Source organism: Melozone crissalis, unplaced genomic scaffold (genome assembly GCF_028551555.1).
Source record: "Melozone crissalis strain CALT ecotype California unplaced genomic scaffold, PUWL_Pcris_2 ptg000081l_1, whole genome shotgun sequence".
NCBI classification, from domain to species: domain Eukaryota; kingdom Metazoa; phylum Chordata; class Aves; order Passeriformes; family Passerellidae; genus Melozone; species Melozone crissalis.
The window spans coordinates 6,795,032-6,808,195 of NW_026535858.1; the positions used below are offsets into that span (position 1 = coordinate 6,795,032).

The 13,164-nt window shown below is 50.9% G+C and overlaps 1 protein-coding gene across 2 annotated transcripts in view; it reads left to right on the forward strand.

Annotated features, from left to right (window-relative positions):
- PPP2R5D (protein phosphatase 2 regulatory subunit B'delta) overlaps window positions 1–13,164 on the forward strand; it is a 27,971-nt gene continuing 14,807 nt past the window's right edge. The window contains exons 1-9 of one of the 2 annotated variants that reach the window (XM_054290207.1): window positions 1–79; window positions 838–939; window positions 7,359–7,578; window positions 8,531–8,730; window positions 9,100–9,210; window positions 10,564–10,656; window positions 11,113–11,243; window positions 11,355–11,414; window positions 12,463–12,571. In XM_054290207.1, the coding sequence (XP_054146182.1) occupies window positions 53–79; window positions 838–939; window positions 7,359–7,578; window positions 8,531–8,730; window positions 9,100–9,210; window positions 10,564–10,656; window positions 11,113–11,243; window positions 11,355–11,414; window positions 12,463–12,571 (1,053 nt within the window). In that variant the 5' untranslated portion in view covers window positions 1–52. Of the gene's footprint in view, window positions 80–366; window positions 424–837; window positions 940–7,358; window positions 7,579–8,530; window positions 8,731–9,099; window positions 9,211–10,563; window positions 10,657–11,112; window positions 11,244–11,354; window positions 11,415–12,462; window positions 12,572–13,164 lie in introns of those variants that run through there. The other variant, XM_054290208.1, reaches the window with a different exon arrangement.

Genomic DNA, 13,164 nt, shown 5'->3' on the forward strand with positions numbered 1-13,164 from the left:
CAGGCGGCGGCGGCGGCGGCGGGCGCGGAGCGGCTGGGGGCCGGCGCTCACCATGCCCTACAAGCTGAAGAAGGAGAAGGTGCGGCCCCCGGGGCGGCGGCGGCGCCGGGGGAGCTCCCGCGCGCGGCGCAGCGGCTGACGGCTCGCTCCCGCCGCCCCTCCCCGGCGCGGCCTTGCCTGGGCTCAGCCCTCGGGCGGGGGCGCGCACGGGGCTGTGGCCGGCAGGGGGCGGGGGCGCGGGCGCGCGCCCGCGGCGGGCGGGTCGGGTGGCGCAGGAGGGCGGCGGGGGCGCGCGCGGGCCCGGGGGAGGCGGGCGGGAGGGTGCGAGGGGCGGCCGGCGGTGCCTCCGTGCGAGCCCGGCCCGGCCCGGCCCGGCCCGCTCTGCGCGCTCCGCCGGCCGCGGGGATGCTCCCGGTGGGGGAGGTACGGCCGCACCCACGCCCCGGCCCCGCTGCTCCCGCCGCCGGCGGGGTGAGGGCCCCGATCCGCCTCTGCCGCCGCCCAGGGCGGCTGGGCCGGAGCTGTGGGCGCCCTGGCACCGCGTATCTGCGATGAGGCCGCGCCCCGGGGAAGGGCTGGGTGGGCCCCGGGCCCTGTCACCGGCCGGGGTCAGCCCGCGGTGACCGCGCCGGGAGATGCCAGCATCGCTCCCGGCTCGGAGCTTGGCCTCGCCCTGGGCGCCAGCGCCGCGGGAGCCGCTCGGGATGAGAGAAAGGGCTGGGAGGGGATGTCCGGAGCAGGGCGTGCTCTGTGGCTGCTCACACCTGAGCTCTGCAGGGAGATGCTGACATTCTGAGCAAGGTAGAGTTCTCTCTGATTGTGTTCTCATCCTTTCAGGAATCTCCAAAGTCTACTAAAAGCACCACAAAGCCTGGCAGCAGCAGCAGCAGCAGCAGCAGCAGTAGCGGGAAGGATGGTGGGGCAGAGAATTCAGAAGAGGTAAGGCTTTCACCTTGGCTGCAGCAGTGTGCATGTGTAAGCTTTGGGGAGGAATAAAATCTTTCATTTTAGCTGCTTCAAGCTGTTCCACCAGATAACACATGTCACCAGGATCTTAAGAAATTGGAGAAGGAAAATTGGCCCAAAGGGAACAATGACTATGGATGAGACCAGCTGATGAGTCTCATACCCTACAGACCTGCAAAAAGACATTTGGCACAAAGCTGAGGCAAGTGGTGCTCACAGAGGTGGGCAGGGCATGGCAAAGTTGGCTGCAGAAAGGGACATGCCATGATTATCAGGGAGGTGGAAGCCTGGCAGATGGGAACAGCCTCCTTGCTCCTGTCAGAGCAAAGTGCCATCAACTCTGTTGTCACTTTGTGTCAGAGTGGGAGAGTAGTGAGAAGCAATGGGAAAAGATCTGTTCTTCTGAGGCATTTTCTGGAGGAGTGAGATTAGGAAGTAATGGATAGGAACACTTGAAAGAATGAACTGCTAGAGATGAAATGGCTCTCCTGTGGTATAACAGCCTTGTGCTGAATGCAGCATTCCTCACAAGAAGGCACAGTCTGTGTTCCCAGATGTGCAGTCTCACTCTCAGTTTGGATGTTGCCAGGGTAGATACATTAGAATGGCCTCAGCAGAATGTGATAGTATGATAAGCTGTCCTTAGAGTTAGCACAAAGTTGTGTTCAGTGGAACTTTTCTGGTAGTTCTGAGTCTGTCTGGCATTCAGGCAGTGGTTGTGGAATTTGAGAATCGTCTCAGAAGAATGTTATAAGCATGCATGTATGTGTGGTTTATTTATTTTAATGCTGCAGTTTGGCAAACAAGCTGTGCCACTTCTACATCCACAGAAGCTTGTGTGCTCTGGTCTTGTCTGGGACACATTGCCCTTGTCATTTGGAGGGTTGGGCATGGGAGAGATGTAGGGCCAATCAAGACTAGGAGGAAATGTGTAGTACAGCGGCATGGCTGTAGTCAATGTTATTTTAGACTCCAAAAGAGCCTCAGAAAATAAACCCACTACAAGCCACTCAGTTTTGTGCTCATGCCTAACCTGCCATGTGGCCAGCAAGGAATCATTCTTACTTTGTGTGCCTTGGAGCAGGCAGAGTTTTGTAGATTCCCCCATCCTGGCCTTTGCCTCTGTCTGTTTTATTCTGTGTATGCAGCTGAAAACAGCTTGGTGGGAGAGCTGCCTGCAGACTCCAAGGGAGTGAGAGAACTCATGTGTTGGCATTATGGAGTCAGACTTACCTTTTATTTATGTGGGACTCTTTGCTGAGTTCACAGCTCTGGAAAGGTGTAGGAAAGTCTGGGTCTTGCAATGGATAGCCAGCAAAGCAAGTCACTCTGATGTGCCCATCCAAATCAGGCTGTGGCACTGCCCTCCTGGTTACAAGTGGTGCAGTAAGAAGGGAAGAATGTCACAAGTGACAGGCTCCCTTTTGTGACCTGAAATGGCATGTAATATTTGCCTGGGTGCAGGAGAAACTTAGGAGTGATGTGTCTAAAATTCCCTCCCACAAAACATAGCTAGCCACTTCCTCATACTCCAGACAAAATCCAGCCCTCCTTTAAGATGGAAAGCTGCCTCTCCTTTGATCATAGGAACACAGAGCAGAGCAGAGAGGAGACACCTCTGCAGTGTGTGCTGCCACAGGTCTCTTCTTCCTTTCCCTGTTGAGTCTGCAGTGAAGTTTGTTCCTTCTTGGTGCTTTCCTGTCTCTGGAGTACTCTGCTGCAGAATGGAAGAGAGCTCTTTGCTTGATAAGAAGAAATGTATACCAGTTTGAATGCGATTTTCTTGCTCTTCAGGAAACACAGAAAGGTATTTTGACTTTCACAATGGGTGAGGAATTAGGTAATGTGTGCTGGGAGCAAAACTCCTTCCTTATGTCAGAAGCAAGAGGTGGTTTGACTTGTGAAAGGCTGGGAGTGGAGTTGTCTGGTGGGGTTGATGGGCTGAGCCCAACCTGGATACCTCTGCTGCCATTGTGGGAGTTTCATGCCCTGTGAATTCTCCTGTGGAGCTATGCTTGGTTGGTTGCCTGTTCTAGGGTGAAAATTGGGTGCACTAAAAAAAAAAATCTTTCCTTTTTCTTCATCTCTCAGTAGATGTTTAATGGGCTTGCAGCAGGGGAGCAGCCATGTGGGCAGCCCTCTTGCAGTTTGTGCTTTTCTCTCTCACACCATGCTCCATGGAGCAGGGGAAAGAATCGACTTTAATTTATCCTGGTACCAGAAAGTTATGATTTGTTTTGCAGGCAACTTGTCTGGCTGGTGGGATGAGTAAAGCCTGTTACAGAGCAGCTCTGTTTTGATGGATCTGGGCAAATGCAGTGGACAAAGAGCTCCTATGGGGATCTGTGTGGAGGGAGATGAAGAGGGTAGGAGCCAGTCCAGAGCCCCCTAAGCAAAGTGCTTTGTTCTGTGCAGCAAAGGAGCTGATCTGGAAGGGCAGATATGTTGAAAAGCAGGCACATCCATGAGGGAAGGGGAGTGTTGGATTCTCTCTAAAGTCCAGGGGTACTGCAGTGCTCTCAGTTTTACTCCAAGATGAGCATCTCTCTGATGTGAATAGCCAACACAGCCCCTGGCTTTGTGGGGGCAGTTTGCTGTGGAAGAGACAAGGAGCAGTGGAGTAAAACATGAGAGCAGGGAGTGGGAAATGAAAGGTATGTTTAATTCAGTCCCTCTGGAACATGATGAGTATGTGAATGCAGAGAATTTCTGGGTAGCTATTTAAGGAGAAAAAAAATAATGTCAGAGACCAAGGCAGCATTGAATGAGAGGATGAGAAAGAGTTACTCCTCCTGGCCAGAAAGACTGGGAGAGGCAGCTGGGTGGGGAAAAGAGTTAATGACCTGGAAGTGGGAGCAGGCATTAGCAGCAGTAAAGATGGGAGTTGCTCTGCAGCCTCAAGGGCAGCTTGGAGCCTTGCTGATGAGATTTGCAGCTCTGGCAGAGGCTGTACCTTTTCAGTGAGCTGCTGTATTTTCATGTTTTGCACACATCTCCATGGGGCTTGTTACTGCAGTGCCTGGAGTTCATTATTCAGAGCCAGGCATTACAGAGTGTTCGTGCTACTTCTGAGGCACAGAGCCTCATTTTAATAGGGAAGCTGTGTAACAGCAGACAAAGAGAGCAGGTACTGACTTGAGGGATGGGAAGGGAAGAGTCATCTGAGGAGGAGGAGGAGCTGAGAGCAGATCTGGGCTGGGAAGCTTAGCAAGCAGGGGATGCTCAAGGGAGCAGTGAGGCAGAAAGGGCTTCCCGAGTGGATGCACCCAGCTGCAGCAGGAGTGCCTGCAGAGGTGAGGTCATGCACGGCTAGGGGAGAGCAGGAGGAGCCAGCACAGCTCAGGGGGGCTGGGGAAGCAGGATCTCTGCTCTCTGGGGTGAGGAGGAATGGCACAGAGCAAGCTCAGGGCCTGGGGCTCATTGACTTGTGCAGGCAAGTTCCTAACTGGGAGGAGAGGTGGTGGGAACCAGCAGGGAGGAAGTGCTCTGGAGGCAGGGAGATTGTGTGCAGGAGTTCTAATTCAGTTTCATTTAGGGGTGAATGAAATTAAACCCTTAAATTTCATGTTCTGTTGGCACAAAGAGCTGCTCCACTGCAGTGGGGAAGGTGGGGCTACCCCACTGTGCTTGGTGCAAACACCTTGTGCTATTCTCTGGTCACTTCAGTGTAACAGGCACAGCAAACAGTGTCCCCCAGGCTGTTGGCTTTGTCACAGTGTGTGAGCCCTGCTTGTCAGGAGGGGCTGGGCCTGCTCAGGGAGCGAGGTGCCTGCAGCCATGGAGCTGGTGTTGGTATTAGGGAAAGAAAGAGTCTGTACATGAGGAGAAAAGCTTTCAGGTTCAGTAGTCTGCTGTGTTTTCAGGGATGGAAACTTCAGGGAAGAAAGTGTTAGGAAACTTAAAAAAAGTCTCTAGTGATTCATGTGGCCAAGGTAGGAGGTGTTGAAGGCAGCAGGACAGCAGGGCTGCCACTGGAAGCACCTCCTGAAAGCAGGGATTCAACTTGATCCCAGAAAGTGCCTGTGCAAGCAGCCCATCATAAACCCTGCAGCATGTGAGTGTACCTGACCTCTCCAGCCATCAGGTTTTCCATAGCAATCTCAGCTGTGGGACTTCTGCATGTGCATGGCTGTTTCTTAAATAGCTGGCAGATAAACCTGAAACTATGCTTTGTCTCTCTTTGTGCAAGATGTTGAGGACTGTGGACTGTTGAAGACTGGTGAACTTTTCCAGCCCCCTGATGCAGCCTGTTCACATGCAGTAACCACACCATGCTCTGGGCATTTGCCTGTGGGTTTTTGAGTGGGTGAGGAGTACACAGGCATGTCCTATCAGCTAGGAGGGCCCATGTGTCCTGCTTCCTTCAGTGTTACCTGGGAGGCCACCAGTGCATCTTCTGCTTCTCTCTCTACCATCTTTGCTCTGTGGTGGCTCAGCATTCAGATTTTTTCCCTTCTTCCCTGTGGAAGGAGAGTGATGCAGAGGTGAGGATTCCCAAAGGCATCTGGACAATATTTTGAGTGGCTCACACTGCCCTGATACCCAAATATTTCAGGGTGAGGAATGAACTTTTCAGTCTTGGAGGCTGGCCAAGCAAGGCTTTGTCTTGGCTTAACCGAGCAGAGCCTACTCTTCAGGATGAGTTGCCTCCAGTTTGTATTCTGGGCCTGCTTTGTTTGGCAGACACTGCAGCTTTTATCACAAGCTCATCTGGCTCCCTCCTCTCATCATGGGACAGCACTGCTCTGTGAAGGGAATTGAAACAAATGTAAACTGTGGAGAGTTCAAATCTTGTTGTCTTCTCCCCACCTTGGCTTGGAGCTGAGCTTGAAACAGAACCACTCAAGATTTCCTTCAAACAGAGCCAGACCAGAACTAAAATTTTTCTGATTTCTCATTCAAAGTAATGGCTTGGCAAAAAAAATGATGTTTTGCCTTGGGGCCTGTTGTCCATGAGGAGTCTACACTTGCTCCAAAGATCCCAATCTGTAGAGCAGCATCTCCTTGTGGACAGCTTTCCCTGTTCCTACCTTGCTGCCTTCCCACATGCTGCAGGTACAGTAACTCTTGCTCTTGCACTGCAGTGCTGTGCTGCACCTCTCTGGAAACCAGGGAAAGGAGTGTGCAGAGTAGCTGCAGCTCAGCCAGGAGGAGACTGGACATCTGGAGGGTGGCAAACTCTGCTGAGCTCCTGCACTCCCTTAAAACACTGCTGGTCACTGTTAAGGTGAGGTCTGCCCTCCTACCACTGGGCTCTGTGAGAATTATGAGGAAAGAAGGAGGTGATGTCCAAGAGTTTCACCCACCTGTGCTCCCCATCCATTGTGCTGTTCTTGCTGTGTCCTAAACAGGTTCATGCTGCAGCTCCTTGGCTTCATGGGCCAGCAGGAAGGAGGTGGCTCATGCAGCACAGCCAGGGCAGGCTGGGTGCTGGTTCCAGCTAATCCCTCTCTCTGCTTCCTGGCAGGATGTTGCCCTCTTTTGTCTGAGTTTTCCACAGGTTGGGTCAGTGTGAAATTAAAGGGTCAGTTATTGAGTCATTATGGCCCAAGTGGGACTTGAACCAAGAGAGCTTGAGCAAGGTCAGAAGAGAGCTGAGCTGAGCAAACACTGGCTTGAGTTCCTGGTCACATGCTAAACATGAGAAAGTGCCTCTGGTAGTGCAGTGGGAGAGGAGAATGCAGGCAGGGAGTTTGTGTGGCGGAAAGGAGAGATGTGGGAAAAGCCCATCTGCAGAAGTCCAGACAGCAGTGAGGCAGAGATGGGAGAGAGCAGCCAGGATGGGCTGGCAGAGCCCACAGGCTGGGATCTGAGGTTCTGTATGTTTGTGTGCATGATCCATGTGGTTTATAGGTGCTCCTGGACCATGAATGCAGCAATGATTGTCATGGTCTCTTCACTATTGCCTTTCCAAGGCCTTTTTGTCTGCTCTGTACTCCATGCTTTGCTTTTTCACAAGTGATTCCCTGCACAGGGACAAGGAAGCAAATTGCTGCTTTTCTAAACTTGCTTGTGTGTGTTGTACAGAGTGCTGCAGGGACAGCAGCACGCTGAGATTTCTGTTTGGAGCACAGAAAGTTCTCATTTCTGCTCCATGTAATTTGTCACAAGATGTGACTTTTGCTTTGCTGCTTTCCACATCCATAGCACTGGCTGTGCTGAGAGGCTCCAGTGTCTTTGTGGTACCTTGCAGACATGAGTAAAACTGATGTTTACTTTGCAGATATGCTGCAGAGGCAACCAGCAGCTCTAGAGCTGGTGAGATGCCCTCAGCTGCAAGTGCAACAGTGAAAAACCTGCCAGGTTTCTTCATTCCAAGAAGATGCTGATGGCCATCTGCATATGAGGCTTGTAGGTAAAAGCTTCTGAGTTGTTGTTTTCTCCCTCACCAGGCCCAGCAGCCTCAGCAGCAGCCTCAGCAGGCCCAGCAGCAGCCACAGCAGCAGCCAACCTCAAACAAACGGCCCAGCAACAGTGCTCCCCCCCCAACCCAGCTGAACAAAATCAAGTACTCAGGGGGACCCCAGATTGTGAAGAAGGAGCGCCGGCACAGCTCTTCCCGCTTCAACCTGAGCAAAAACCGCGAGCTGCAAAAACTCCCAGCCCTCAAAGGTAAACAGGCAGTGGGGTGGAAGTGACCTGCATGGCAAGCTGCAGTTTCTCCAGCTAGTTACATGGAAAGGTGCTTGGCTTGTTAGCCCATAGAGAATTGATGGATGGTCTAAAATAATCAGAGTATTCTCAATGCAAACTTCATACTTACCTTCCCAGTTGAGGTATTTAAACCTGCTTCTGTGTACTGAGGATTGGCTCAGATTCTTCAGCAGGTTGTGCAGGAAGGTGGTAAAGTGCAGAGACCTTGGTGCAGGCTGTGCTTGGTTCCTACATCCACCCATTCCTGGGGAAGGACCAGGCTTCCTCCTCATTGTGTTTCCATTGCAAATTATGATGGTGCAATTGAACCTGTCCACATTAGGGCATCTTGGTATTAGCACTTAGTGTACATTACATTGCAATTAAACATGAGTATGGACAAGGAGAAAGCATTTTCAGCAGTCATTGAGGCAGAGCCATTTCTTGGTGCTGCTCACAGACACAGACAGGCCTTTGGGGAAGGCTGAGGCAGTGTGTAGTTTCCAGTTGTATCAAAAAGAGAATCTGTTAATGTACAGCTCCTGCCACCCTGGCCTTGTTGTCTGGCAGGAGGGTTAGGCTACAGCATGTGCTGCTCAGCTCCCTTTGTGTTTTTGGGGCTGTCTGTGTCTGTGAGCAGGACATGGCTGCCACTGCTCTGTGATGGGAGCTGGTTGAGCTCCTTTTTCAGTGTACTCTGTACACAGAAGAGATCAATGCTTATCAGGTTAGAAACTGCTGCCACGTTTGAAATCCCTTCATGGGATTTCTCTGCCTCCCATGTCCATAGCAGGGATAACAGTGCCTCAGTTCAAGGGCAGTGTGACAGGGGAGGGGGAAGCCACAGGGAGCAAAGCCCAGTGCTACCTGGGTAAAGCAGGAAGGTGAGGTGCCTGTTTCCAAGGACAGATGTCCCTGCTTTCTCTGACAGATGCTCCTCCCCACGAACGAGAAGAGCTTTTCATCCAGAAGCTGCGGCAGTGCTGCGTTCTTTTTGACTTCATCTCTGACCCCCTCAGTGACCTGAAGTTCAAGGAGGTGAAGCGAGCAGGTCTCAATGAGATGGTGGAGTACATCACACATAACCGGGATGTTGTCACCGAGGCCATCTACCCTGAAGCTGTCATCATGGTAGGGCACAGAGCCAGTGTTTGTGTGGCTTGTGTGCCAAAGAAACAGGGAAGTGTGGGAGGAGGAGGGGATGGGGATTTGTCAGAGAGGAGTGTGACCCCAGTCCTAGCCATTCCTTATCTCCCCACCTCCAGGAAGAGAAGTGTGTGTGGGGGTGGTGGTGGTGACAGTGCCTGCTGTGGGGAGAGGTGGCAGCTCTTGTCTCTGGCACAGACTGCACTTGTGCGGAGTGTAGCCATGCAGCCTGCAGGAAGGGATCAGCCTGTGGGCACAGCTGGGACAAATCACACTGCAGTGAAGAATTTGCTCTATGGAGGACCATCATGAGGTGTCAGAGTGTCATTCATGCAATTTTTTCACTCACCTCAGTTTTCAGTGAACCTCTTCCGGACACTCCCACCATCGTCCAATCCCACAGGAGCAGAATTTGACCCTGAAGAAGATGAGCCTACATTAGAGGCTGCCTGGCCACACCTTCAGGTGAGGAGGAGTGGGGGATATTAATCTGGTGAGTTTATCTCCAAGAAGTTAAGAGTCCATGTAGAGGCTGCCAGCCCTGCCACTGCTGCTTCACCAGCCTGCAAGGATTGCTGAGGAAAGACCAGGCCTGCCACCCAGGGGTCAGAGGTGGCTCTTAGGTAGTGCAGGAAGCAAGGGTGTCCTGGGAACTGGGTGATGCCTCTGTGCAACATTCACCTGCAGATGGCTTTAGACAGACTAGGTAAAAAGGGTTAGTAAAGTGACAAGTGAGCGTGGTTTAGCAGAGCTCAGCAGTGGAAGTCAGGAGGAAAGCTCGAGGCACTGGCACAGGGATGTGCTGTCAAGCAGACAAAGGCAGAAAAAGAGGCAGGTACTGCAGAATGAAGCAGAAAATACAGAGAAGAAATAAGGTGTCATTCTGCAGCAGTGGTTAATCACTTCTCACTGCTGCAGTTGACATAGGGATGTGAGCATTGACGGAAATAGCGTGTCCTCAGCACCAGAGTGCTGTGAATGCTAGGCAGCATTTGTTTCTCAGAATTGAGTCAGCTGCAGCCAGCATGGATTTCTGGCAACTGAATGCTGAGCTTTTTGGTCAGCACCTCAGTTTTTTCTTTACTGCTGTCCTTGGCAGCCAGGCCCTACCTGTAGATGCATGGTCCTATCATTCCTTCAATTCCAAAGTCAGACCTTTCAGATGCATTGATCTTGTTTGGCCTAGTGGCTCCTCAGGACCACTAGGAGAAATGAGAGTGGACTCAGTCCTCTCAGAGAACAGCAGGACCAGAATTTGATGTTTCAGCACTGACAGCTTTCTTAAAGCAAGCTGCCCTTTGTTTTCCAAGTGAGACACAGCATGCAGCTCTCCTGGGTTAGTGAGGCCAAGCCAACCTGGAGTCAGTACCCAGGAGGCAGAAGACACTGCACGTTTTTATGGGGTCTGTTTCATTTCTCTGCTCTTCTGTTATTCCTTGGATGTCTCAAGGGCATCCAGTGAGTCTGAGCCTTTGCCATCCCTGGAGATTTCTGATCTCTGTAGGGATGAAGATGTGAGAAGAGTTTCCCAGGCCTAATGTGTTAATCTGAGTAGGTGGGTATTATCTTTGGGAGACCTGAGGTGATGAGATCTCAGGCAGATTTGGGCAGTTATGTGCCACCAAAGACTCCTGCCCATTAAAGCAAGGGCAGCTGAGTTGATCCCACTGGGTAAGGAAATACTGTGGCTTTTATGCTCCTGTTTGGGCTTCCCAGCCTTTCCCTGAATCCTTAAAGAGAAGGAAAACATAAAATGTGAGTAAACACTGGTGAGAGGACAGGGAGATTTCTAAGTAATCTCTCCTTTTCCCCCAACAGCTGGTGTACGAGTTCTTCCTCAGGTTCCTGGAGTCACCTGACTTTCAACCAAATGTAGCCAAGAAATACATTGACCAGAAGTTTGTGCTATCTGTAAGTAATTGCTGCCCCTGCCACTGTGCACCACCTTTATGGAGGACCTGCAGCAGATTTTGGTGTTTGATGATGTGACTTTCCTTTATTTGTCCTGAATGAGCAGACAGAATTTTCTGTGCAGGGCAAGAGTGTGTGTGAGCTGTAGTCACTGGAACTCAGAACTCGTTGTACAGATGGAGGGGGGCACAGGGGCTTTGCAGGGGAAATCTGGGGATGTGCAGCTCTGTAGAATGTGCAGGCCATCACTGTACTTCTGAAGGTGAAAGAAATGATGATTCCAGCTTGTGACTAGGAGGTCACATGTTCAGGGAAATGACCACTGTGCTCTGGGTGCTGGAGGCATCACTCAGCTGAAGGAGCTGTTTTTGCCAAACAGGAGCAGTGCCCAGTGCTGCTGCTAGCTTTGTCCAGACAGGCAGTGTGCAGGCACTCACTGAGTTTCTCTCCCCACAGCTGCTGGATCTCTTTGACAGTGAGGACCCCAGAGAAAGAGATTTCCTAAAAACTATTCTGCACAGGATCTATGGGAAGTTCCTGGGCCTGAGAGCATATGTGAGGAGGCAGATCAATAATATATTTTACAGGTGAGGTCTTTCTTACTACCATGTAGACCCCCTGTCTTCAGCATTTTGCCTTCTTCTTGCTTATCAAACTGTATCCAGCATTTGACAATGACTTCTCATCATTCTCTTTAGGTTCATCTATGAAACAGAACACCACAATGGGATTGCAGAGCTACTGGAGATCCTGGGAAGGTAAGGGCACTTTTGTGAGTCCCAGAGGGCCCATAGTGAGAGTGGCCTCCAGCCCAGTGTGCTGTGTGAAAAGGCAGTGCCTTCCTTCAGCAGTCCTTGCAGGAGGCACCTCTTGCAGAGAATCTGTCTGACAGAGCATGAGGTACTCCCAGTGTGCTGATAAGTACAGTGGTAGCCTTCTCCTCCCCAGATCTGTGTCCTGTTCTTTACTGAGTCCAGTCACACTTGCTATCTTGCCTCAGCAGGCAGTGAGAGAGCAGAGCTCCTCACAGCTCTGAGAAGCCCTAGCAATGGGCAGCCTTCTCCTCTTCCAGGTTTCAGCTTCCCTTCTGTTTGTGGCCCTCTTGTGCTGCCACCCTCCTGTTCTGTAATGCACAAGTGTGACCGTGTTCACAGGGGTCTTATGTTGGAGGAAGAGATGGAGATCTGACTCCATGTTTCAGAAGGCTTGATTTATTATTTTATTATATATATTACATTAAAACTATACTAAAAGAATAGAAGAAAAGGTTTCATCTCAGAGGGCCAGCTAAGCTAAGAATAGAAAGGAATGATAACAAAGGTTTGTGGCTCAGACAGAGAGCCTGAACCAGCTGGGCTGTGATTGGCCATTAATTAGAAACAACCACATGAGACCAATCACAGATGCACCTGTTGCATTCCACAGCAGCAGATAATCAATGTTTACATTTTGTTCCTGAGGCCTCACAGCTTCTCAGGAGGAAAAAATCCTAAGGAAAGGATTTTCATGAAAAGATGTCTGGAACGTACAAGGCTCAAGCACTGAGCTGCTTCAGTGCTGGCCTTCCCCAGAGGTTCTGCCTGAGTGTGTGTGGGGCTGAGCCTGGCAGGGACAGAGCAGAGCCCAGGCTCCATCAGAGGCATTTCCCTGTGGTGCCTGCCAAGAACATTCACTGAGCTCAGTGTGCAGGCTGGGGTGCAGTGACCACACTTTTGGGGGGTGGTGAGCGCTAGGGTGTCTTGTGAGGTGAGGGGCACTCTATTTCTGCTGGGTCAAAATTTGAACAAGACTCTTGTTTCTTCTCAGCATAATCAATGGGTTTGCTTTGCCTCTGAAGGAAGAGCACAAGATGTTCCTCATCAGAGTCTTGTTACCACTGCACAAAGTGAAGTCTCTCAGTGTGTACCATCCACAGGTGAGAAGTGCTTCAAGTTCAAGGGCAGATTGGGATTTTGCAAGAGCTTATAGCTGTTAAAAGCTCTGTATATTTATATTAGTTTATAAGCTAATTGTTTATAGTTATCCACCAGGCCACATTGTACAAGTTCTTGCTGTGAGATGTTCTGGACTCTGTCCCATTCTATAGTGGTTATTCCATTCTGGTGCTGTCTGGGCCTGTGCCACTGGGTTATAGGAGAGTATCCTGACATTTCCCAGTGTCTTAATGCTGTGGCTTGCTTTGTCTTTCTGTGCTGGAAGCTTGTGAAATATTGGGGGCCTGCTGAAAGCAGAGAGGTAAATTTCCTAGCTGCAGTCATCAGCCTGTGCATGTGGTGTATCAGCTATTAGTCACCACTGAGATATGTGGAGAAGTTGGCTTGCTAGTCTGCTAGATTGGTTTAGGAATTAATTTTTTCCAATTTTGAGTACATAACAGAAGAATAGAGAAGATGAGAACTTGGGATAGGAAGTGAAAAAATATGGGTACTAAGTAAAGATGTCTGTTCTCTCAGCCCTGTTTCTGTGGGGCAGGGCTTTGTGTCAGTCAGGTTTGTTCTTCCCCATTGT